The 26,604-nt window shown below is 53.1% G+C and overlaps 1 protein-coding gene and 1 long non-coding RNA gene across 3 annotated transcripts in view; one reads left to right on the forward strand and one right to left on the reverse strand.

The window, feature by feature from the left end:
- LOC108634232 (keratin, ultra high-sulfur matrix protein) lies at positions 1,134 to 8,458 on the forward strand. Of its 2 annotated transcripts, XM_018043298.1 has the most exons (3): positions 1,134 to 1,674; positions 1,710 to 1,717; positions 7,913 to 8,458. In XM_018043298.1, the coding sequence occupies exons 1-3, from the start codon at positions 1,192 to 1,194 to the stop codon at positions 7,962 to 7,964; spliced, it is 543 nt and encodes a 180-aa protein (XP_017898787.1). In that variant the 5' UTR covers positions 1,134 to 1,191; the 3' UTR covers positions 7,965 to 8,458. The 2 variants fall into 2 exon arrangements, with proteins under 2 accessions (XP_017898787.1, XP_017898788.1); XM_018043299.1 differs by lacking the exons at positions 1,134 to 1,674; positions 1,710 to 1,717 and adding an exon at positions 7,308 to 7,681 and having other exon boundaries at positions 7,817 to 8,458.
- Positions 6,440 to 26,604, reverse strand: part of LOC108634234 — a 65,271-nt gene continuing 45,106 nt past the window's right edge. Inside the window, exon 3 of the long non-coding RNA XR_001917498.1 lies at positions 6,440 to 6,608. This is a non-coding gene — a long non-coding RNA (uncharacterized LOC108634234). The remainder of the gene's footprint in view (positions 6,609 to 26,604) is intronic.

A 26,604-nucleotide genomic window follows, 5' to 3' on the forward strand; every position in this document is an offset into this window, starting at 1 on the left:
AAGTGAAGCAGGAAGGCGACAGGCATCCCTCGCAGCGGCAGAAAGCCGGTTCCAGGACCCCGTGGGCGCCGAATTCCAAGGACGCCTAAGTCTCCTGCATAAAACCGCGCTCTTCTGTGGTTCTTTAGGCACTAAGGCGAGTCCGGCTCTTTGCGACCCCGTGGACTCTAGCCCGCCAGGCCCCTCTTTCCAGGGGATTTCCCGGGGGAGAATACTGAAGCGGGTTCCAGTTTCTTCCTCCGGGGGATGTTCCCGACCCAGGGATGTAACCCACACCTCCCGCACTGGCAGGTGGAGGCGTTTCTGCTGAGCCCCCAGGGGAGCCCGTCAAGCGGCACAGTGTTATCATCTGACCGTGCACGCCCTCCGCTGCACTCTAACTTGTCTCTACACGCCTGTGATACCTAATGCAGAGTCAATGCCTCATAAATAGCTGTACACGCAACGTCAATGCTGTGGACACTGTTGCCAGCAGGGCATATCCAAGTTTTGCTTTTTGGAAACGTCTGGACTTTTTCCAGAATATTTTCAATCCCCAGTTGGTTGACCCGTGGCTGGCTGGCTGGCTGGATACAGGAGATCCCTTGAGGCACGGTCAGCATGGCCAGGCCTGGGACTCAAGTCCATGGAAAAGTGAAATAACCCAACTCAGGCAGGACCTCGGACCGTGTGGCTAGGGTTGCAGGTGACACGTGCTCTGAGTCCCTGAGATTAACAGGAAGGATCTTGCCCACCGCCGTCTGCAGTGGCCTTCTGCCTGGCGCGCTCTCCACGCCCTGAGGCCGCCTCTTGTGAGCCCTATCAGCACCGTCAAGGCTTCACAGTACAGAGGTGGTCAGGCGTCGTGCCAGGGTGATGCCCAGTATGGCCCTGAGGCTCAACCTCTGTCTCTTGCAAACAAGGAACACAAGCCCACCAGGTGATGAAGCCGTGTGCTGGGAACACGCAAGACACAGCAGGAGGGTTTCTTATAAACACCACAATGTGTTCATGACTAAATCTGTTTTAAACACTCAGAATTTTTCTGCTGGAAAGTGGTGTGAACAGGAACCAGGAAGGGACCATGTGCCCAGCATCTCACCTGACCCTGGCAGGTATATAGAGGCTCCCGGCCCCAGAGGCCCCACACCGAGCACCTTCTCTCTCTCCACCTGCTCCTCTGACCTACTCCACCCTCAACCCACCAGAACCATGGGCTGCTCTGGCTGCTCCGGAGGCTGCGGCTCCAGCTGCTGTGTGCCCGTCTGCTGCTGTGTGCCAGCCCGCTCCTGCTCCAGCTGCGGCAAAGGGGGCTGCGGCTCCTGCTGTGGGGGCTCCAAGGGGGGCTGCGGCTCCTGCTGTGGGGGCTCCAAGGGAGGCTGCGGCTCCTGTGGGGGGTCTAAGGGGGGCTGCGGCTCATGTGGAGGCTGCGGCTCCAGCTGCTGTGTGCCCGTCTGCTGCTGTGTGCCAGCCTGCTCCTGCTCCAGCTGTGGCAAAGGGGGCTGTGGCTCCAGCTGTGGGGGCTCCAAGGGGGGCTGTGGCTCCTGTGGGGGGTCTAAGGGGGGCTGCGGCTCATGTGGAGGCTGCGGCTCCAGCTGCTGTGTGCCCGTCTGCTGCTGTGTGCCAGCCTGCTCCTGCTCCAGCTGCGGCAAAGGGGGCTGCGGCTCTTGTGGCTGCTCCCAGTCCAGCTGCTGCGTCCCCGTGTGCTGCCAGCGCAAGATCTGATTCTTCAACACACACCCCAGTATGTATCAGATGCCCTGGATGGAGATCAGTACCCGACCTCAAAGCCCTGAATCCCAGCCCTGGGCTGCTGTTTCGGGAATGTGGGACCGGGGGTGTTTATAGTAGAAAGAGCACACCCATCTCACCCTTGAGAGGGTCTGACCCCTGACCTCCCATCAGCTTCCTGTGAAAAGCCTCAACCACAGCCCTCAGACGTCTCCCCTGAACTCACCGGCTTAATTCTGTCATGGGCTACAGATTCTGAGAATCCTTGCAACTCCTTTCAATAAATGTATCCCTTCCCCGCACACGTCCTGGTCTTATCGTGATTCTTTTCTTACTGTTTCTGGTAATTTACCATTTCAACATCCCTCTTCTCTCTGTCTCCTTTGGATTTCCTGAATCCCAACAGAGCATTCAGCAACCCACTGCCCCGGGCAACCCAGAGTGCTCAGCGCCCACAGCACGCACTGTGCGAGAAACTGGGGCTCAGGAGAGAACTGGGCACCCACCTGCCCGAGGCAGCTTGACTGTGGCAGGGAGCGGGGCAACCCTGATCAGGTTCGGGAGGGGGCGGAGGCCAGCAGCCACTGGGGTCACAGGGACACCAGAGGAGGGGCGGATGTGAAGGTCCGAGGCCAGCTGCAGAGGGGTCGGGGGCCAGCCCCATTCCTCAGTAACTCCAGTTCAGTTCAGTCACTCAGTCGTGTCCGACTCTTTGCGACCCCACAAATCACAGCACGCCAGGCCTCTCTGTCCATCACCAACTCCCACAGTTCACTCAAACTCACGTCCATCGAGTCCGTGATGCCATCCAGCCATCTCATCCTCTGTCGTCCCCTTCTCCTCCTGCCCCCAATCCCTCCCAGCATCAGAGTCTTTTCCAGTGAGTCAACTCTTTGCATGAGGTGGCCAAAGTATTGGAGTTTCAGCTTTAGCATCATTCCTTCCAAAGAAATCCCAGGGCTGATCTCGTTTAGAATGGACTGGTTGGATCTCCTTGCAGTCCAAGGGACTCTCAACAGTCTTTTCCAACACCACAGTTCAAAAGCATCAATTCTTCGGTGCTCAGCTTTCTTCACAGTCCAACTCTCACATCCATACATGACCACAGGAAAAACCATAGCCTTGACTAGACGGACCTTAGTCGACAAAGTAATGTCTCTGCTTTTGAATATGCTATCTAGGTTGGTCATAACTTTTCTTCCAAGGAGTAAGCGTCTTTTAATTTCATGGCTGCAATCACGTAACTTGGGGGTAAGAATTCTAAACACCATGACCCTTTCGATCCGCGGCAGGAAGCCGCGCCGTAAAGAGAGGCGTGTCGCAGCACCAGAGAACTGACAGCGACCTGCCTCTGGTCTTCGGTGTGGTTCCGCATAAGCTCCACAGGGTGGCGCTGGAGCTGCTGTAAGTGGTTTCGCATTTGCTTGAAAGGGATTTATATTTTCAAGTCTTTAAAAAAAGAAAAAAGCGGACGGGGAAATCCCACGCTACCCACGCGCCTGAATCCTGGCGACGACCAGCCCTTCTGCAGAGAAGGGAGCGAGGCTGCTGCGCAGACACTCACGTCTGCTCTTCAAGCTCAGAAAGAGGTGTGTGTGCGTGTGTGTGTCTGCGCGCGCACGTATGTTCACATGCACATCAGAGGACGAGAGAGACGCCTTCTGAACCGCGGGGACTCAGAGTTCGGAGCCCATCATAGCCAGTCGTGTACCTGGAAGGCTCCTGAGGCCCGGCTGGGGACCCGCAAGTGTGCACCCAGTCACGCTCCGGTGGCTGCTGCCAGCTGCTCTGCGCGTGTTTTCGCCGGGGCCTCGGACCGGCAAGCGCTAAGCTGAAATACTGCAGGCGCGGGGTGCTGCTCAGAGAGCCACCGGTGTCCAGCTGCCTCCTCGTCGGCGCCGGAAAGCGGCCCGGTCCAGCCACAGAGAAGCCCGCGCAGCCGGGGGCCGGGGGTGCGCACCGGGGCCGGAGCCTTTATCTCCAAACTCTTCAGTCGTGTCTGCCCGTTCTGGCCTTTGCTTTCTGTACCAGACTCTCCACTGGGGACAGGACCGTCTCCCAGGCTGGGGGGGCTGGGGGTAGGGTGTGCAGATGAAGAGCACAGCAGGGGGGTGTGGGGGGTAAACGGAGCTTGGGCCCCCAAGCTTGCCTGCAGAGCTGGTCGAGACCCGGCCCTGAGCCCCTGGGGTCCAGCTGCGGGGCAGGTGGGACACCCTGACCGTCCTGCTGCTGCTCTTCACTCGCCGAGCCGCGTCTGACTCTTTGCAACCCCATGCGCTGCGGCACACCAGGTTCCCCTGTCCTCCACTATTTCCTGGAGTTTGCTCACACTCACGTCCATCAGGTCAGTGATGCCATCCAACCGTCTCGTCGTCTGCTGCCCCCTTCTCCTTTCGTCTTCAATCTTTCCCAGCATCAGGGTCTTTTCCCCTGGGTTGGAGCTTCAGCTTCAGTATCAGTCCTTCCAATGAATATTCAGGACTGATTTCCTTTAGGATTGTATGGTTGGATCTCCTTGCAGTCCAAGGGACTTTCAAGAGTCTTCTCCAACAGCACAGTTTGAAAGCACCAATTCTTCAGTGCTCAGCCTTCCTTATGGTCCAACTGTGACATGTGTACATGACTGCTGGAAAAACCATAACTTGACCATACGGAGCTTTGTCGGCAAAATGATGTCCCCGCTTTTGAGTACATCGTCTAGGTTTGTCATAGCTTTTCTTACAAGGAGCAAGAGTCTTTTAATCTCATGGCTGCAGTCACCATCGGCAGTGATTTTGGAGCCCCCAAAATAAAATCTGTCCATTTTCTCCCATTCTATTTGCCATGAAGTGATGGGACTGGATGCCATGATCTTGGTCTTTTTAATGTTGAGTTTTAAGCCAGCTTTTTCACTCTCTTCTTTCACCCTCATCAAGAGTCTCTTTAGTTCCTCTTCCCTTTCTGACCGTCCTGGGGAGACCTGACAAGACCAGTGTGTGTGGCCAGCAGCATCGCAGGCTGCGTCATCTAGGCCCCAGCTGAATTCAGACAATCAGGTATTTTCTCTACTTGCCTCTGCTAAGCCAGGTCTCCCCTTCTGGGCTTCTGCAACTGGTTTTTGGAAGTAAGCTGCCACTGAGCTTCCAGCCATGCCCTTTCCAAACTCTGACCACCCAGACAACCTGCCAACCACTGTTCCTGAATCCTAAATCCATCTCTTCTTTCCTACAAACAGGGGTCTAACAGCCTAGTTAGACCCTGCAAGCTCTGCCCACGACTGGCTGCCCCTCCACCACCTGCGGGGCCAGCCCCCTGACCCGGGCTGTGATTCAGCAAACGTCACTCAGGATGCTGAGCCTGGCACAGACCAGGCCACAGGGCGTCTCCCTCCACTAGTGGTCCTAGGAAATCCACTGGAAGCCGTGTAGGGAAGGGAGAGTCCAGTCACCCGGAAGTCTCTCTGGTGTGAGCATATGGCAGTCAGGGGGCAGGGAAGAGGAGCTGGGAGAAGTCTGCAAGAGCGGGTCAGAGGGAGATTGAGGAGCCACCAGCCAGATTCACTGAACACAAGGCGCCCAGGGACTCAAGGCCAGACCTGGGTCTGGAAAGGGGCGGCCACGGCCACCAGGAAAAGGGCCGGGGTTCCTCCTGTTTGACCCGTAAAGAGAGTCTCTTCTGAGGACTAAGAAGCATGGGTGACCTTGGAGAATGAGGAACCATGGGACACGCCTGTCTACAAAAAATCACATGGGATCAACCGAAATATGGCGCTCTAGGGCTTCCCTGGAGGCCCAGCGGTGAGGACCCCGCCTGGCGATGCAGGGGGCACAGGGCTATCCCTGGTCCAGGAAGATGCCGCGCGCCGCCAGGCAACCAACCCACGCACCGCAGCTACTGAGCCTGCGATGCCAGCGCCCGTGCTAGACGGCAGGGGAAGCCACCACGTCAGGGGCCCGCGCACCTCGGGCGAGTGTAGCCCCTGCTCAGCGCAGCTAGAGAAAGCCCGCGTGCAGCAAGGAAGACCCAGCGCGCGCGCGCGCGCACACACACACGCACGCGCACACACACACGCGCGCGCACACACGCACAGGCGCGCACACACGCGCGCGCGCGACCCTCCGGAGCGTGGGGTTGTGGGTAATTTGCCTGGTTCTCGACTTCTCCAGTTTTAACTAAGACCTCACTTTTTTCCTGAGAAATAACTGACGTCTCTCTCTCTAGTCGCTCAGTCGTGTCCGACTCTTGCGCCCCTGTGGACTGTAGCCTGCCAGGCTGCTCTGGCCACATGACTCTCCGGGCAAGAATACTGGAGTGGGGTGCCAGTTCCCTCTCCAGGGAAGCTTCCCGACCAGGGGTCAAACCTGCGTCCCCTGCATCTGCTGCCATGCAGGCAGAGCCTTAACTGCTGAGCCACTGGGGCAGCCCCCACAATACCCTCTAGGTCTATCCACATCGCCCCAAACGGCGGGACACCTTTCCTTCTCTTTACAGCTGAAGAGTACCCCATGACCCTCCACATCGCCTTTACCCATTCACCCCTAATGGGCATGCAGGTTGCTTCCGGATCTCCACTAACGTAAACAATGCTGCAATAAACAGGGTCCAGATGTCATTTCAAGGTGATGTTTTCGTTTCTCTAAGACAAACATCCGGAAGTAGAATTGCTGGCTCATATAATAGCTCTATTTTTAATTTTTTGAGGAAACGCCATACTGTTTTCCACAGTGGATGCACCAACTTACATTCCCACGAACAGCGCGGGCTCCCTTCTCTCCACTTGCTCACCTTGCTGTTTGCTGTCTTTCTGATAACAGCTGTTCGCAGGTGTGAGATGATATCTCGCGGTCTTGACTTGCGTCTCTCTGATGGTTAGGGATGCTGAGCCTCTCTTCGTGTCTGTTGGTCACCTGTACGTCTTCCTTAGGGGAAAAGAAAGTCTATTCAGATACTCAGCCCATTTTTTAAGCATACCGTTTGCCCGTTTTGGGGGGTCATTTTTTCGCTACTGAGTGATATCAGCTCTTTATATACTTTGGATATTAATCCTTTATCAGAAAGGATTAATCAAATGATTTACAAATGACTAATCAAGTATTTTCTCCCACTCCGTGGGCTGCCTTTTATCTTTGTTGGTGGTTTGGTTTCCTTTGCTGCAGAAGCTTCTTAGTTTGATACAGTCCTGCTTGCTTGCTTTTGCTTTTGTTTCCACTACAAACCTCTAATTTTAAAAAATAAAATTCTGAAGATAAGTAATGGGGAGGTTTTCAGTACATAAAATAGATGTTGGGAAAGATCCCAGGACCCCCAGTTATATGTAGTCAACAGAAAACTGGAAATAGCACAAAGCTGGACTGTTCCTTTTTACAGGAAACAAACAAGACAGGGAAGAAGCCAGACTTAGAAACCTAGGAGGGTGTCTGCTGGGAAAAGTCAACAGAAGCCCATGGATTCCAGGCCCACAAACAAGACACAGCACAGATGGGAACCAGGAAGTGAGCATGTGCCCAAGTCACACCTGCCCCGGCAGGTATATAGAGGCTCCCGGCCCCGGAGGCCCCACACTGAGCCGCTTCTCTCTCTCCACCTGCTCCTCTGACCTACTCCACCCTCAACCCACCAGAACCATGGGCTGCTCTGGCTGTTCCAGAGGCTGCGGCTCCAGCTGTGGGGGCTGCGGCTCCAGCTGTGGGGGCTGCGGCTCCAGCTGCTGTGTGCCCGTCTGCTGCTGTGTGCCAGCCTGCTCCTGCTCCAGCTGCGGCAAAGGGGGCTGTGGCTCCAGCTGTGGGGGCTCCAAGGGGGGCTGCGGCTCCTGCGGGGGGTCTAAGGGGGGCTGCGGCTCGTGTGGAGGCTGTGGCTCCAGCTGCTGCAAGCCCGTCTGCTGCTGTGTGCCAGCCTGCTCCTGCTCCAGCTGCGGCAAAGGGGGCTGCGGCTCCTGCGGGGGCTCCAAGGGGGGCTGCGGCTCCTGCGGGGGGTCTAAGGGGGGCTGCGGCTCCTGTGGGGGGTCTAAAGGGGGCTGCGGCTCCTGTGGGGGCTGTGGCTCTGGCTGTGGCTCCAGCTGCTGTGTGCCCATCTGCTGCTGTGTGCCCGCCTGCTCCTGCTCCAGCTGCGGCAAAGGGGGCTGCGGCTCCTGTGGGGGCTGTGGCTCTGGCTGCGGCTCCAGCTGCTGCAAGCCCGTCTGCTGCTGTGTGCCCGCCTGCTCCTGCTCCAGCTGCGGCTCCTGTGGCTGCTCCCAGTCCAGCTGCTGTGTCCCCGTGTGCTGCCAGCGCAAGATCTGAAGCTGTGTCCAGGGACCTCAAGTGGCTCCCGGGAACCCAGGAATCTAGGAAGTGACCGGTGGCCCATCCAAGATCAGCAAGTGGCAGTTTTGGATCCATCTTTTCTAGAACGGGGAGCCCAGCTCTCCAGGCCCAGCAGATTGCTCCCCAGATCCAGGCGAGGGGAGGCCACTTCGTGCCCTCTGTCCATTCTGCATCCCCACCTCCTCTGCCTCGAGGAAGCCACTTCCTTCCCAGTCTCCGCATGACTGCGGTCCCCGCAGGCCCCTGATTCCTGGAGTCCACTGCCCCTCGTGCTTTGGACTTGGCCGACCTGGTCCATCCCACAAGGCCAACGTCTGGACCACAGACCCAGGAGGTGCCCCCCCTCTCCTCAGTCCCGCATCAGCTGGCCCAGCACCGCCCTTCACCAGGACTCGCCTGTGCCTCCGCCACCAGCCACAGTCCAGTCTGGACCTGGTGTGGACTCTAAATAAACACATTCCCCTCTCAAGGACTCTGTCTCCATGATACTTCTTTATGTTTTTAATATTCTTTTAAATTCGTGTGGCTCCACTGGGTCTTAGTTGCAGCAGTGGGATCTTTTAGTTTGCGCACATGACCTCAGTTTCAGCATGTTGGGTCTAGTTCCCCAACCAGGGATCGAACCCATGCCCCTCTGCACTGGGAGCATGGTGTCTTAGCCACTGGAGCACCACGGAAGTCCCCAAGACACTCCTTTAATGGACACTCTAGTAAGGAGTTCAGAAAACTACTGCACGCTGTTGATGCGAGGAACACACAGGTGCAATCTCTTTTTTCTGAAGGTATTTCTGGCAACATTTACTATAATTTCCCTGTTGCTGGCATCACTTTCCTTGCTTTGGGGGCATTTCTAAATACAATTATTAATAAGAATGAAACAAAGCAGCAGTCGGAAAAGAGAAAGCAAAATCATCACCGTCTCCGTGTGTTCCCGTTGCACACCTGGGGGGGTGGAAAAGTGAGCTCAGGCAGAAGGCTGCGGACGTAAAATGTAGACCAGCAGCCTTTCCACGCACACAAAACAGACACAGTGAAGGAAAGGACTTCCTCCACTCCTAAACGTGAATGCTATAAAACCCATTTCTAAAATCTGCACGAAAAAGCACTACTTCTAACAGTAAAAACTGGAGATTGTCCTGATGTCCATTAATAGAAAAGAAACATTGCTTGTGGTTTAGTCGCTCGGCAGACTGCTGCTGCTGCTGCTGCTGCTGCTGCTGCTGCTGCTGAGTCGTTTCAGTCGTGTCCGACTCTGTGCGACCCCATAGACGGCAGCCCAGCAGGCTCCGCCACCCCTGGGATTCTCCAGGCAAGAACACTGGAGTGGGCTGCCAGGCAGCAACGGGAATCTTACAGACTGATGTTGAGCAGAAGAAATCGACAGAAAGGCAGACGCTGGGACCGATTCCACGTGAAGTCCATAAACACACACGCAGAACAGACTGGCCTATGCCACCAAGGACTGGGATGGGGCTCCTTGGGGGAAAGTGCTTGAAAAGAGGACAGGGGAGAGCTCCTGGGGCCTGGGGACGCTCTCTTTCTAAATCTGGGCACACCGGTTACATGCATGTTCAGTCTGTGAAAATCTGTCAAGCTGCCAAAGATGGGTACTCAATATTACACACAGTCAAGTGTGCGCTGCATGGCTGGAACAGGGGAGAACCTTTGCATTCGGCTACAGGGTCATCGATAAACGGATGTTGCCTCTAAGCCTCAACTATACTTAGTATCCCACCTTTGAAAAACTTGCCTTGCAGGTTATGGGCATGAACGTAAAAAAACCTTCACAGGAAGCATGGTAACACTCTTCTCCGTGAACTTGTATTTCAATAAAAGTCTTTAAAAATCTATGTAAAGAAAGTTGTAATATAGAGACCCATAAAAAGAGTCAGGAATAAAGGATGGATAGTTCTTGTTTTAATAGGAAGGTTTTTTCATTTATACATTTTTATTTCGAAATGTTTATACCAGTACAGTGAAACTAAATTTTAGAGACGCTGGATAGCATTAGTGTGGATATTGTTGGTTTATTATAAAAGAAAAACATGGAAATTATTTACGTGATGAGACTTCACAGCTTCAGTGGAATGGGCAGCTTCATGTGATGCCATTTCAACAGTGACTTATTTCAGTCAACATGCTCATCAAGAATGCCACCACCTCTATTGCTGTCTATAACTGCTTCCTGGGCTATATGCTAAGTAAATTGTATCCTCACCTCATCTCTTGTGCGCGTTTGCTTCAGTTCTGTCCGACTCTTTGCAACTCTATGGACTGTAACCCACCAGGCTTCTCTGTCGATGGGGTTCTCCAGGCAAGAAGACTGGAGTGAGTTGCCATGCCCTCCTCCAGGGGATCTTCCCGACCCATGGGTCAAACTCACATCTCCTGGGAGGAGAACTGTATTTCCAACTTGCCCAGTAACTGGTTGAATCTCTCCACTCTTCCCATTGGGGTCCCATCCGACAGCTACTACCATTCCTTGCGATGTTTTTCCTTGTGATTTTTCTGGAAGCCTAATGCCCCTCTGGTTACAGTTTCAGCTGTCCTTCTTTCAGCTAATACTCGGTCAAAGAGGGGAGGAAACTTTCTAAATGGCTGTCCTGCCACAACCCCGGCTGCTGCAGCTCCCAGCCACACTTTACACCTTGCTGCAGGGAGCAGGAAGTGTTACTATTTGAAGCAAGTCATTCTTCCTAAATTAATCTATATATTGGATCTGAATAAATATACTAAGAAGATATTTTAAGTAGCTATGCTGACTGTCACATTTATACAGGGGGAAAAAAAGATACACGTAAAAATAGCTAAGAAACGGCTGAACAGAAAGGGGACCAGGACTTCCCTGGTGATCCAGTGGTGAGAATCCTCCTGCCAAAGCAGGGGACACACGTTCGATCCCTGGTCTGCAAAGATTCCACGCGCCGCGGGGCAGCCACGCCCCAGCCACGCAACTACTGCGCCCTCTTGCCACAACTGCTGTGGCCTGAGTGCCTAGAGCCCACGCTCAGCAATGAGAGCAGGCCCCGCAGCGAGCAGCCCCAGCACCCGCTGGAGACAGCCCACGTGCAGCCGCAAACCCCAGCACAGCCAAAAAGAAATCGAGAGAAGCAACAGCTTCAGAAAGAGTCCACTGCCCAAAAAGAAATGGAACCAGATAGCAAACCTATTATTAAGCTATGAGCATTCGAACAGCTTGGAACACGTGTAAAAATCCAACAAATAAAAGAACAGAACCACCAGAGAAAGGTCGAAACGTGTGAGAATTTTCTACACACATAAGATAGCATATTCAATTTGTTCACAAATACATTATTCCACAGACGGATATTAAAGCAACCATGCAGGGAGGGCCTTCCCGGGCGGCAAAGAGTACACTTGCCAGCGCAGGAGATGCTGCGTCCATCCCCAGCCCAGGAAGACCACGCGTGCCGCGCGGCGACGAAGCCCGAGCGGCGCAGCTACTGAGCCTGCGCTCTAGAGCCCACCAGCCGCAAGTACTGAGCCCCGGAGCTGCAAGTACTGAGCCCACGAGCCGCAAGTACTGAGCCCCAGAGCCGCAAGTACTGAGCCCCAGAGCCACAAGTACTAAGCCCCAGAGCCGCAAGTACTGAACCCCAGAGCCGCAAGTACTGACCCCAGGAGCCACAAGTACTGAGCCCCGGAGCTGCAAGTACTGAGCCCCGGCACCACAAGTACTGAGTCCGGGCACCTAAAGCCCAAGCTCCACAGTGAGAAGCTCACGCACGGCAGCTAGAGAAGAGCCCGTGTGCAGCAACAAAGCCCAGCGCAGCCAAATACCTAGAGCAGCCATGGAGGGCGCTGAAAGTCGGAACTGCGCCTTTACTTCACCTCTCAAGCTCAGTCACTCAGTCGCGTCTGATTCTCTGCGACCCTGCGGACTGCAGCCCACCAAGTTCCTCCATCCACGGGAGTCTCCAGGCAAGAGTCCTGGAGTGGGTGCCATGCCCTCCTCCAGGGGGTCTTCCCGACCCGGGGATGGAGCCTGGGCCTCCTGTGTCTTCTGCATCGCAGGCAGACTCTTCACTGCTGAACCACCAGGGACACCCAACTTCATCTCTTCCTCTAAAAATAAACTGCATACAGAAAAAAAGACTCCAATAAAAGATTAAAACACAAATGACCAAAAGAGGAACTTTTAAAATGATACTGAGATGGGATAGTTGTTTCTAACCACGACACAAAATTCAGCAGCTCACGAAAAGATAGATAAATGTGGCATAAAAGAAAAATAAACATATAAAAAGAAAAATCTGTATGGCAAAAAATAATAATAATAACAACAGTGTCAACTGATAATTAACAAAGGACGAACTTCAGCTGGAGGGACGGCCGTCTGTCTGGCCTGCGGAGGCCACTGACTCGACCGATTCTCTGGTTTGGAAGCCACAGGAAACAGACACAGCACGTGCCACATCTGAGCTGCCCTTCCGGGGCAGTGCCAGGGGCTGAGACAATGGGCTGCTAAGAAGGAGCCGGGACTAAATGCCCGGGAAATCCAAGGTGATGCAAAGAGCACACGCCAACCCAGAGAAGACACCTCCCCAGAACAGGTCTGAGAGATACCACCTCACCCCTATCAGAAGGACCACAATTATAAAGACAACAGATAACCAGCACTGGCGAGGATGCGGAGAGTAGGGAAGCCTGGCGCACTGCCAGCCAGGAAGGTCAACTGGAGCAGCCACTGCGGAGGAGAGGAGGAAGGCTCCTCCAGAAATTAAAAATAGGCCAGTCATGTGACCCAGCAATGTCACTTCCGGGTATTAACCCAAAGAAGACAAAGACACAATTAGAAAAGACACAGGACACCAGCGTTCACTGCAGCATTTTCATAACAGACAAAATACGAAACCTAAGCATCCGTGAGTGGGTGAAGAGAGAGAGTGGGGTGTGCATAGGTCTATGTATAGCTTTTCTTAAGGACACTTCAGAACCAGATTCTGAACTGTATTCGTTTTTGCACGAGCCCTCAACACTATGTCAAAATGTAAAAGCACATGTGACTCATTTATCCAAAACAGTTCATGAAAATTTGACCAAAATAAATAAGAACATGCACAGAATAAACCGATACGTGGGATAAACCAGGCACAAATATGTCTCCGGGGCTGTCGACGCTGTTTGGGAATGGTGAGCCCCGACTGTCCATTGCCACTGCCACAGGAAACTTAACAAGCAGTGTGAACATTTCCACCGACAGGAAACAATCCACCTGTGACTTTACTCAACAAAGGGAAAGACATGGATGCCCGCAGCCAGCCCGTGAGCAGCTCTGGTGGCCGCAGCATCGCGCAGTTAAGGCAATGGTGTGCGCCCACCTTCAGGACCACAGGTGCACACGCAGAGCGCCAGGCGGTGTGCAGCTGCCAGAATCCCTGCGGGCAGTTCCCTCTTAACTTGCTGCAGCGTCTTCCATAATAGCTCACGTTTTTCGCCAAAGAATCTAAAAGTAACGACGGTTTGCTATGGTTTGCCGATAGAAGGCTGTGGAAGACTCGCAGCATGGATTTGATGTTTTAAGTCCTCTTAAATAGATCTTCAAAAATTCAGGAGAGAAATCTGAACACACGCAATGTACCAAATGCACTCAAAAGGACAAGTTTGTTGTTAAAGGACAAGTTCGTTGTTAAAGGACAGATTTGCTTTCTGAACTGCAGCTTGCCAGCTCAGTCACTCAGTCTGGTCCAACTCTTTGCGGCCCCCTGGACCGTAGCCCGCCAGGCTCCTCTGTCCTTGGGATTCTCTAGGCCAGAATACTGGAGTGGGTTGCCATGCCCTCCTCCAGGGGATCTTCCTGACCCAGGGATCAAACCCAGGTCTTGCGCATTACAGGAGGATTCTTTACTGTCTGAGCCACCAGGGAAGCCCAAAAGTGTTTGGAGATATGTTTTTAAACATTCCAGGTGAAAAACTGAGACAGGGCTCCGTGGGGGCCCAGTAGTTAAGAATTCGCCCGCCTGTGCAGGGCACGTGGATCCAATCCCTGGCCTGAGAAGATTCCACAACTAACCCTGTGCGCCACAACTACCGCGGCCGCGCCCGAGAGCCAAGAACTGCAGTCAGAGAGGCCGCGGCAACGAGAAGCCCGTGCGCCGCGGCTGGAGGGCAGCCCCGCTCCCAGCAGCTGGGGAAACGCCCCCGCCGCGTCAGAGGCCCGGCGCAGCCAGAGGAGATGGAGAGCCCAGGACCTGGGCTGAGCAGGCAGGAGAGGGCCCAGGACCTGGGCTGAGCAGGCAGGAGAGGGCACAGGACCTGGGCTGAGCAGACAGCAGCAAAGCTTCTTCTGTCCTTTTCACACCTATTTCTTAAAGAACTAAGAAAGACTTCTCATCAAAAGTGATAAAATGTGCCCTCCTACACTGTTGGTGGGGATGTAAATTGGTACAGCCACTACGGAGAGCAGTATGGAAGCTCCTTAAGAAAGTAAACACAGAGCTACCAAATGACCTTGCAGTCCCACTCCTGGGCATGTGTCAGAGAAAACCACGATGTGAAAGGGCGCACGCTCCCCAGTGCCCGCGGCAGCGCTGTTTACAACAGCTGGGACACGGAAGCACCTCGATGTCCGCTGGCAGAGCGAGGGACGAGAAGCACAGACACACACGACGGAATCTTACTCGGTCACTGAGAAGAACGAAACGGCATTGGCAGCAGGTCCATAGATGGACCTGGGAGTGTCACACCGAGTGAAGTCAGTCAGACAGGGACGGAGAAATAATGAGCGGCGTGCCTTACATGTGGGATCGAAAAAGAAATGGTACAAATGAACTTACGGGACAGAAAGAGGCTCAGAGACTCAGAGAGCGAACTTACGGTTGCTGGGGGGAAGGACGGGGGAGCCGATCGCTAGGGAGTCTGGAAAGGCTGTGCACACACTGCTATATTTAAGACGGACGACCAGCGAGGGCCTACTGTATACCACATGGAACTCTGCGCAGTGCTACGTGGAAGCCGGGATGGGAGCGGGGCTTGGGGGAGAAGGGACTCATGGAACTCTGCTCAGTGTTACGTGGAAGCCGGGATGGCAGCAGGGCTTGGGGCAGAAGGGACTCGTAGATGTGTCTGACTGAGTCATGTCACTGCCCACCTGAAACAATCACAGCCTGGTTAGTCAGCTCTACCCCAATGCAAAGTAAAAAGTTCAAAGGAAAACAAGTGATAAGATGTGAAATAAACATGCAAAAATAAGCTAGAAGCCATTCCTGAAAGTGAAAATATTACTCACTCAATCATATCCAACTTTTTGTGACCCTATGCACCATAGCCTGCCAGCCTCCTCTGTCCATGGAATTCTCCAGGCAAGAATAGTGCAATGGGTTGCCATTCCCTTCTCCAGGGGATCTTTCCAACCCAGAGACTGAACCCAGGTCTCCTGCATTGCAGGCGGATTCTTTACTGTCTGAAACACCACGGAAGAAATGCTGATGAAAGGCCCAAATTACAGCGAAATTTTCATATCACGCCAACAGCAGAATTCATTCACAAGAGGCGATACATTTCAAACAAAAGTAAGGAAAGCTCATGAATTATTTGATAATTCAATTAATGCGTAGTAGCAAATCACATGAATATTTTGGTAAAGGTTTAAGTTTCCTGCTGATTCAACATGAAAATATTGACACAGTCAAAGGTAGTGCAGAACACATAACAGGCCAGCTCCACCAAGGATGCGATCACAAGCAGGCCGACAGAGGTAATTGATTAAGAAGAAATAGGAGGCAAACAAGGAGGTTAACCAGTTAGTCCTGAAGGAAAGTAGTCCTGAATACTCACTGGAGGGACTCATGCAGAAGCTGAAGCGCCAATACTTTGGCCACCTGGTGCGAAGAGACAACTCACTGGAAAAGATCCTGATGCCTGGAAAGACTGAAGGCAGGAGGAGAAGGGGACGACAGAGGATGAGATGGTTGGATGGCATCACCGACTCGATGGACGGGAGTTTGAGTGAACTCTGAGAGATAGTGGAGGACAGGGGAGCCTGGCGTGCTGCGGTTATGGTTGCCGGGCGGCGGGGGGAAGGATGGGGGAGCGGATTGAAGAGGGCGGACATGACTTATCAGCTGAACAACAAAAAGACTAAACGCCACACAAAATGCTGATCCCCTGCAGCTTTAGAGCACAAATGTAAAGACATTTGGTTAATATTTCCCCAGATTTGATAGCAAACCTAAATACTTACATGACAGTATCATAAGGCTACAACACATGTTCAAAGTCAACAACTAAAAAAAAAAAACCCTCAAGCAGCCACGATAAAGGAAAAATGGAAAGCTCTGTATTCACTTTGGAAAGTAAGACTCTGAAACTGTCGTCATATGACTGAGTGATGAAGGATATGCAGCAAAAAAAAAATAATAAAAATAAAGGAAAACCATAGTGGAGGACGCCCGGGGTAGAGAAGAGAGGCCGGGGTGATTCACTCAACAAAGTAAGATCATTTTCCCTCCTTTGTGCTCCCTAACGTCCACCTCTCTGTGAACCTAGGCTCCTCTGTCCGTGGGACTGTCCGAGCAAGAATGCTGGAGCGGGGGCCCCTTCCTCCTCCAGGGGATCTTCCCGACCCACGGATCAAACCCGTGCATGTCTCCCGTGCCTCCTGCACAGCAGGAGGACTCTTTACAGCTGAGTCACTGTGAAGTGAAGTGAAGTCGCTCAGTCGTGTCCGACTCTTTGCGACCCGTGGACAGTAGCCCACCAAGCTCCTCTGTCCATGGGATTCTCCAGGCGAGAATACTGGAGTGGGTTGCCATTTCCTTCTCCAGGGGATCTTCCCGACCCAGGGATCGAACCCAGGTCTCCCATATTGCAGGCAGACACTTTAACCTCTGCACCACCAGGGAAGAAACGCCTTATCCTCTCAGGTTTGGTCATATTTGTGGTATCTGTCATTTCTTTAAATCTGCAATTTATTGTTATTTCTTTTCTTACTCAGTTAACTCTAATACATGCACACCCTCTCTGGGTTGGGCCTCCAAAGTCAGACAACGTATACAGAACTTAAACTCGAGCCTTTAAGCTCAAAACGAGGCCAATTTGGAGTCAAGCAAGTTCTGCTCCCGCAGAGAAAGCGGTGGGAACCTGGGCGCCCCCTGGTGACGGACCCAAGAAACCGCGCCTGGGACCCGGGGCCGCGTCGCCGGAAGCCGGGGGTGTCTCGCCAGCTCCAGGACAAACACGCAAGATAGTAACATTGCGGCCCCAGCTTCTTCAGCATTTCTGATAAGAGGCTGTCAGCACTCCACTTTGAGGTATTCCTTTCCCAGTTACACATTTTCTCTGTTAGAGATCTGGATATCTAGATGCCAAAGAGATCCCCAGGTTTCTTGAAAGAACACGTTAAGAGTCTGGGAAACAGACACCCAGGGGCGTTGTACACGGCCTCGGGGACCCCTGTTCTGGCTAATAACGCCCTCAGAAGCTCCTCAAGTCACCTCTGTACGTTCCATCTGCTGACAATGAGACTAAAAGCTGAAAATGGTTCGAGAACTCAACTGTGTTCTGCTAGAGGGTTAAGGTCAGTAACTGGTTCCGGGCAGCTCAGTGGGTAAGAATCTGTCTGCCAGGGCAGGGGCCCACGGGTTCGAGCCCTGTAAGTCCCACGTGAGTCACGTCGTCAGCGCGGCCATGCTCCCTCTGCAAGGCTGCACGGAGAGCCCAGCTCTCACCGCCGCGCCCTTCCGGCGGCTGCCAGGACGCTTGTGGCCACCTCACTCAGATGCTCAAAGCGGCACCCGCAAATCCCCTCTGCTGCACCGCACACCCTCTCCTCCTCTCGGCGTGCTCAGGTCTCACAATGATGGATGTGGTCTCACTTAACCCATCACCACCCACGGGGACAGTCTCTCATCTCAAGATGCTGAGCTTAATCACACCTGCAAACTCCCAACAGGGATGAAGGAGCCTGGACCCAAAGCCATCCTCACAGGTCACACACAGTCCAACCAGAGGCAGGTGACCAACTACCGGGGATGCTTAGGAAGGACAGACTGAAATCCAGAATGAATGAGGAAGAGGCAAAATTTAGAAACCTAAGAAAGTTGTCAGTGACCCAGGCAACAGGAACTCATGGAAAAAAAGATGACAAACAAAAGCATGACCCTGGAATAACAGACAAAAGGAAGTGACCAGCGGCCTGGTAAACACCCGGCAGGCACATAAAGGCTCCGGCCCCGGAGGCCCCACACTGAGCCCCTTCTCTCTCTCCACCTGCTCCTCTGACCTACTCCACCCTCAACCGGCAAAGGGGGCTGCGGCTCGTGTGGGGGCTCCAAGGGGGGCTGCGGCTCCTGTGGGGGGTCTAAGGGGGGCTGCGGCTCCTGTGGAGGCTGTGGCTCCAGCTGCTGCAAGCCCGTCTGCTGCTGTGTGCCTGCCTGCTCCTGCTCCAGCTGTGGCAAAGGGGGCTGCGGCTCCAGCTGTGGGGGCTCCAAGGGGGGCTGCGGCTCCTGTGGGGGGTCTAAGGGGGGCTGCGGCTCCAGCTGCTGTGTGCCCGTCTGCTGCTGTGTGCCAGCCTGCTCCTGCTCCAGCTGCGGCAAAGGGGGCTGCGGCTCCTGTGGCTGCTCCCAGTCCAGCTGCTGCGTCCCCGTGTGCTGCCAGCGCAAGATCTGATGTAACGGTCAGTCCGGCGTTCAGCTAACCTCTTCCAGCTGCGGCATCTGTGAGGCTGTCTGGCTTGTCATTCTCCTGGACACATCTTGCTCTGTGGGCCTCTTCCCTGCATTTCCCGACTCCAGCAGGAAGCACCATTCACATGAGGAGCCACGGCGCTATCCCCATCCCTCTAGGATGTCATTATGCAGAGGAGGGCCGTGTGCTAATAGTCCTCCAAACACCAAGTGGCCCCCACCTGTCCTGACTCTTCTAAGGGCCATCATCTGCCACAACCAGGCGCTGACCCTCACGTGAAGCATCTGGTCAAGAACAGCCAGCTCCTGGCTTCTCAATAAGAAAAGATGCCACTTTGATCACATCCAAGTTTCCTTCTCCAGTGAAGCCCAGTCCAGCAAGACTCCCTTCCTCACAGCAGGTTTCTATACTTGTTTGTTAAAATACAATAAAATGCCCTGTCAATAAAATTATCTCTGTCACTGCCAACCAAATTCATTCCCAGTGTAACTCTTCATAGCAGTCTCTATTCAATGTACTGATGAACAAGGGGGTTCACTGGAAGTGGGTGTCCGGAAGCCCATGCCAGCTGACCAGGCCCTGACTCCACTTACCGCCAGGTGTCCCGTCTGCCTCCAGCCACGGCCATACTCCACCACCGATGTTGTGGCCAGGGGACATTCCAGGGCGCGGCGGAGAGGCCTGGGCTCCGAGTCAGGATGTGGCGTGTGCGTCCTGGATGTGTGACTGTCCAGCAGTGGGGCTTTCCCTTGGTGGTGGGGGGGCAGTAAACTTGCTGTGTTGGGGCCAGCCCCCTCTCCAGGCCCCTCCTCTCTCACGTCACAGAGGCTGCATAGCACTCTCCCGACTCTCTTGTAGCCGTGGTTGCAGATGCAGTGGGCTCAGCCACTCTGCATTGATCTTCTCACGGTGTTTAGAAAAGAAAAATAACGCAGAAGCAGATAAGGGTGTTGTGGACCTCTGCGCGGGACATTACCAACATCCACTGTCCAGCCACAGGCGTCACGCTCGTCAGCCATAATGCAGCAGGGTGGGCTCCTAACCCTGCCTGGCAGGGGTCCTCATATACAGGGGACGTTTAGGGATAGACGGACACGCACGCGGGGAGAACACGGGGAGAAGACGACGCGGAGCTCTGGTGATGCTCCCACAAGCCAAACATCACCAAACCTGGACCAGGACCTGGGAGAGAGCAGAGAACAGCTTCCCCTCCGAGCTGTCAGAAGGTGGGAAGACAGCCCTGAGAAATCCAGCCAGACTCCAAGAGTCATAAAGGGCTCAGCCACGAAATAGAAGCCAAGAACCGTGGAAGAGCGATCAGAGGCTCCATCACAGCTCTGCCACGTGTCCCACACGGAGAGACCAGAAGAAACGGCAGGACAACAATACTCAGAACAATGACGCGTGAAGGTGCTTCAGATCAAAGGCACACGCTCGGTACCGAGGAGGAAGGACAAGAATGCACACACACAGACCACGTCAGCGTGAAACGGGCTGCAGACCGCGAGGAGCGGGCTTCTGCCGCCATGCGAAATGTGGCAAGTGGCGGCCGCCCGCAATCCCTACTGCAGCAACCGAAAGAAAACCCTGACGCCGGGAAAGATTCAGGAGAAGAGGGCGGCAGAGCGTGAGGCGGTTAGATGACAACACCAAGTCAGTGGGCAGGAGCTTGAGCGGACTCCGGGAGAGAGCGGAGGACAGGGAAGCCTGGCGCGCTGCAGTCCTCGGGGTCGCAGAGACTCAGGTGTGACTTAGCGACGAAACAGCAACCACAGCAAACTAGGGGCTTCCCTGTGGTCCAGGGGATACGGATCCGCTCGCCAGTGCAGGGGGCACAGGCTTGACCCCTGTGGTCCAGGGGATACGGATCCGCTCGCCAGTGCAGGGGGCACAGGCTTGACCCCTGGTGGTCCAGGGGATACGGATCCGCTCGCCAGTGCAGGGGGCACAGGCTTGACCCCTGGTGGTCCAGGGGATACGGATCCGCTCGCCAGTGCAGGGGGCACAGGCTTGACCCCTGGTGGTCCAGGGGATAAGGATCCGCTCGCCAGTGCAGGGGGCACAGGCTTGACCCCTGGTGGTCCAGGGGATACAGATCCGCTCGCCAGTGGATTCCACATGCCATGGGGCAACGAAGCCCGTGTGGTATGACTGCTGAGCCCAGGGGCCCAGGGCCTGTGCTCCACAAGAGATGACACCACGTGAGAAGTTTTCACGCCACGGCTAGAGAGGAGTCCCGCTCTCCGCAGCTAAAGAAAGCCTGCACAGCAGCGAGGACGCAGCACAGACAGAGAGTAACGAAATACGTTTTAAAATAAAGCCAGGTAAATTACAGGGTGTATCTGAAGACAACGGGATACAGAAGTAACAGGGACTAGATGACAGGATTCCTAATAGCAGAAGCCCTTCCCCCCAAAAGAGGGCTCTCCCATGATGCAACACTACACCATGCAAAACTTCTATGGTTCTTCCATAAAAAGTAGCCAGTACACAGCAAAAAAAAAAAAAAAATACCAGACGAAAAAAGAATCAGGAGGGAGCTTCCTGGCGGCTCAGCGGTTCGCACTTGGTGCTGTCACTGCCAGGCCCTGGGTTCAGGCCCTGATCAGAGGACTAAGATCCTGAAAGCTGCGAGGCATGGCCAAAGAAAGAACCAGAAATGGGAAAATGTGACAAAAAATCACAAGGGGAAAGTGTAATAAAAGCAGACTCAGAAATGATTCGGACCGTACTGTTAGTTAGCAGAGACTTAAAGACAACATAGGGAAAATAGGGACAAACTAGACGAAAAGGTGGAAAAATTCCGCCAAAAGAGTGTCCCTACAAATATAATAAAATGGACATGCTAAAACTGGAAAGTACAATATATAAAATTCAGAATTTATCAGATGGCTCTAACAGATGACTGGACATAGCAAAAAAACAACAGAATTAGGGAATTCCATTTTTTTAAAAAGTCCGTGGAAAAACATCCAAGCTGAAGCGGATAGAAATGAGAATGCAAAAAATAAATGAGTGTAAAAGACGTGTGGGAACGAGCCAACAAGTCTAACATGAGTGTAACGGGCAAATCAGAGAGAAATAAGATAGAAAATGGGGCAAAAGCAATATTTCAAAAGACAGAGGTTGAGAATATCTTAGACTTAACCGAAGATATCAACCCATAGATTCAAGAAGTTCAGCAAAACTCAAGAAGACACTTTTAAAACCCTAGCTACAAAATGATCATCTTCTGAAAGAAAAAAATTTTAAGGTCTCAAAAGCAAAGAATATGGCACACCGTTCCCAAAGAAGCAACAGTAACATTTAGAGCTGACTTTTCCAGAAGAACCACGGAAGCCAGGGGACAACGGCATGCCATCTATGAAGGAGCGAGAGAGGGAACTTGTTAACAACTCTGCACTGGAGACGCTACTTTGAAAAAATAAGTTCTGCAAAAATGAAGCTTAAATAAAGATATTTAAGAAAGACAAAGACTATGCCAAAGCCTTTGACTGTGTGGATCACAATAAACTGTGGAAAATTCTGAAAGAGATGGGAATAGAGACCAGACCACCTGACCTTCCTCTTGAGAAATCTGTATTCAGGTCAGGAAGCAACAGTTAGAACTGGACATGGAACAACAGACTGGTTCCAAATAGGAAAAGGAGTACATCAAGGCTGTATATTGTCACCCTGCTGATTTGACTTATATGCAGAGTACATCATGAGAAACGCTGGGCTGGAAGAAGCACAAGCTGGAATCAAGATTGCCGGGAGAAATGTCAATAACCTCAGATATGCAGATGACACCACCCTTATGGCAGAAAGTGAAGAGGAACTAAAGAGCCTCTTGATGAAAGTGAAAGAGGAGAGTGAAAACGTTGGCTTAAAGCTCAACATTCAGAAAACAAAGATCATGGCATCTGGTCCCATGACTTCATGGGACATAGACGGGGAAACGGTGGAAACGGTGTCAGACTTTGTTTTGGGGGGCTCCAAAATCACTGCAGGTGATTGCAGCCATGAAATTAAAAGACACTTACTCCTTGGAAGAAAAGTTATGACCAACCTAGATAGCATATTGAAAAGCAGAGACATTACTTTGCCAACAAAGGTCCGTCCAGTCCAGGCTGTGGTTTTTCCTGTGGTCATGTATGGATGTGAGAGTTGGACTGTGAAGAAAGCTGAGCGCCGAAGAATTAATGCTTTTGAACTGTGGTGTTGGAGAAGACTCTTGAGAGTCCCTTGGACTGCAAGGAGATCCAACCAGTCCATCCTAAAGGAGATCAGTCCTGGGTGTTCATTGGAAGGACTGATGCTGAAGCTGAAACTCCAGTACTTTGGCCACCTCATGCGAAGAGTTGACTCATTGGAAAAGACTCTGATGCTGGGAGGGATTGGGGGCAGGAGGAGAAGGGGACGACAGAGGATGAGATGGCTGGATGGCATCACCGACTCGATGGACGTGAGTTTGGGTGAACTCCGGGAGTTGGTGATGGACAGGGAGGCCTGGCGTGCTGCGATTTATGGGGTCACAAAGAGTCGGACACGACTGAGCGACTGAACTGAACTGAAGTGAAGAAAGACAAAACTAAGAGAATTCTTCACAAGCAGGCTCACACTTCCAGAAATACTGAAGATGTCCTTCAGGCTGAAGGAAGATGGCCCCATAAAGCACACACACAGATCTACAGGAAGGGATGAACACCGGCAGCGTCACATACAGGGGCTTCCCTGGTGGTGCGGAGGTTAGAGCGTCTGCCTGCGACGCGGGAGACCACGCAGACGCAAGAGAGTAACGGCCACAGTGGGCTGAACTGTGTCCCCCCAAAACTCTCAGGCTGAAGCCCCCGTGTAACATTTGGAGATGAGGCTGTTCAGAGCAATGGTCACTCAGCCACTTCGATCGTGTCTGACTCTTCTGTGACCCCATGGACTGCAGCCCACCAGGCTCCTCCTTCCATGGGATTCTCCAGGCAAGAGTACTGCAGTGGGTTGCCATTTCCTCCTCCAGGGGATCTTCCCAACCCCGGGATGGAACCCAGGTCTCCCGCATTGCAGGCAGATTCTTTACCAGCTGAGCCGCCAGGGCAGCCCAAGAATACTGCAGTGGGTAGCCTGTCCCTTCTCCAGCGGATCTTCCCGACCCAGGAATCGAACCAGGGTCTTCTGCACTGCAGGGGGATTCTTTACCAGCCGAGGCTTCAGGGAAGCCCCTGTAAGGGCAGAGTCAAGGCTGAATGGAGTAGTAAGGACGGGCCTCTAACCCAGGAGGACTTCTGTCCTTATAGGAAGAGGAGACACATCAGCTCTCTGTGCCCCCTGCTCTCCTGACAGACATCATGGAAGGAGACAAGCCAGAAAGAGAGGTCTCACCCAGAATCAACTTTCACCTTGGACTTCTGGCCTCCAGAATTGTCAGAAATGAAGCTCCTACTGACTCTGACACCCAGGAAGTGGTCCTTTGCCGGGGCAGCCAAGCAGATCCCTACGCTGAGTGTTTAAGGCAACGCCAGTGGACGTGACTTCTGGGATTCGCAAGAGTGTACGAGTGAGCCGGACAGTAGCAGCGCTCACGTCGGCAGGCGGAGGCGGCCCCTAGGAATGCTCCTGGTTTCCTCGTGAAGAAGCGAGAAGTACTAAGGGCGGGCTGCATTTGCCAAGGAAATCCTGAAAGGTGAAATACGAACTACCACAAGAGAAAAATCCAAAATAATCTACAAATAAAGCATCACAGTTAATAAGTAAATTTAGCAAGACCGGCGGGGAAACAACTAATATATACTAACTTTTCCAAGGATGCTGACAACAGCAATTAGAAATTTTAAAATATATGTTTATTAAGACACAAAAACTATTTATAATTGATCCCCTAAAAGCATAAACCTAGAAACAGAAATCCTATCAAAGATGTACAAACTCTCTAAAGTGAAATTATAAAGCCTTATTGAAGGAAATTAAGGAGGATTTAATAAATGGAAAGCTACGCATGTTCACAGATCATGTGGTTCGATGTTGAAAAGATGTCAATTTTCCAAAAATTGATTACTGTGTTCAGTTAAAACCCTAGCAATTTTTTTTTTTAATTTGACAAACTTACTTTGAGTAGAAGGGGTAAAAGCAAACATTCTCTCCTTGTTCCCAGTCTTACGGAAGAATGCTGTCTTTGCCACTCTGCAGGACAGGGAAGCTTGGCATGGTGCAGTCCATGGAGTCACAAAGAGTCAGACGTGGTCTAACACGGGTAACTGCACTGATTCATTTTCAGATATTAAGGAAACCTTTTTTTTTTTTAAGTATGATAGTATGAGAGAGTAGTATTAGTATTATATTGTCTAAAAATAAAACATAGTTATTGTTAATAATATGATTCTTAGTTTTATTTCAATTTAATCTAGCCATAAGCACATAATTCTTTCATTAGTAATGCACATCTCTTAGTCTGTCAGACTTTTAAAAATTTATTTATCTATTTTAATTGGAGGAAAATTGCTGGGGTAAAGCCTCATGAAAATTTTTAAACTATATGTCCAGCACCTTGATTAAAAAATTAAAATTAATCTTTATATGGTAAATAATAAAATTTAGTGTCAAGACGAACTGGAAGGTAATATTCTCCTAGACAAGCTGAGAGGATTGCCTTTGGGTGCGGAGCATAAGCTGGGCCCGCTCGCTCGGCGCTGCGGGCCGCTTCCTCTGCAGGCAGACGCTGAGGAGGCCCCTGGGGCTCTGCTGGGGTGCAGACTCGGGCCACCCCATCGAGGGTCAGTTGTGATGGGCAAAAGGGCAGGTGACCAGTTCCTAGGGATGTCAGGGAAGGAATGGGCAAGCAGAGCTCAGGCCCTAATTATAGGAGCCAAAAGGGGGGGAAGACACCACATTTAGGAACCTGAGAAACCAGGTGCTCACGAGTCAGAGAGAGCACAGGGGCAAGGAGGAAGCAAACGCGGCCCCGCCAGGAACCAGGAAGGGACCACGTGCCCAGGTCACACCTGCCCCGGCAGGTATATAGAGGCTCCCGGCCCCGGAGGCCCCACACTGAGCCCCTTCTCTCTCTCCACCTGCTCCTCTGACCTACTCCACCCTCAACCCACCAGAACCATGGGCTGCTCTGGCTGCTCCGGGGGCTGCGGCTCCAGCTGTGGGGGCTGCGGCTCCAGCTGTGGGGGCTGCGGCTCCAGCTGCTGTGTGCCCGTCTGCTGCTGTGTGCCAGCCTGCTCCTGCTCCAGCTGCGGCAAAGGGGGCTGCGGCTCGTGTGGGGGCTCCAAGGGGGGCTGCGGCTCGTGTGGGGGCTCCAAGGGGGGCTGCGGCTCGTGTGGGGGCTGCGGCTCCAGCTGCTGTGTGCCCGTCTGCTGCTGTGTGCCAGCCCGCTCCTGCTCCAGCTGTGGCAAAGGGGGCTGCGGCTCGTGTGGGGGCTGCGGCTCCAGCTGCTGTGTGCCCGTGTGCAGCTGTGTGCCAACCTGCTCCTGCTCCAGCTGTGGCAAGGGGGGCTGCGGCTCCTGCGGGGGGTCTAAGGGGGGCTGCGGCTCCTGCGGAGGCTGTGGCTCTGGCTGCGGCTCCAGCTGCTGTGTGCCCGTCTGCTGCTGTGTGCCCGCCTGCTCCTGCTCCAGCTGCGGCTCCTGTGGCTGCTCCCAGTCCAGCTGCTGCGTCCCTGCTTGCTGTCAGCGCAAGATCTGAGATGCTGAGCTCAGGCCTCAGGCGGTTCCAGCCAGTCTCAGCTCCCTGACTGTGAGCAGTGACACGTCCAGACCCCCAGGGCACACTCCATTCTCTCCAGGGTAGTGAAGTCTGAATCTTCGGGACCAGAGATCCTGTTCCACACTTCCTGATGGAGAAGGGGGCTCCCCTTGTACTGCCCGAGCCATCTGAGGATTCACTGCCACTTTCAACCCAAGAGAAGCTCCCTCCTTGGCAGCTGAACTCCTCCACCTGCAGGCTGCTCAGGGGCTAAACCACAGAAAATCCACCTCACCCTCTGATGGGCACA

Source organism: Capra hircus, chromosome 29 (genome assembly GCF_001704415.2).
Source record: "Capra hircus breed San Clemente chromosome 29, ASM170441v1, whole genome shotgun sequence".
NCBI lineage: Eukaryota > Metazoa > Chordata > Mammalia > Artiodactyla > Bovidae > Capra > Capra hircus.

Coding starts and splice junctions, on each gene's coding strand:
- LOC108634232 (XM_018043298.1), top strand. CDS start 1,192: ATGGGCTGCTCTGGCTGCTCCGGAGGCTGCGGCTCCAGCTGCTGTGTG.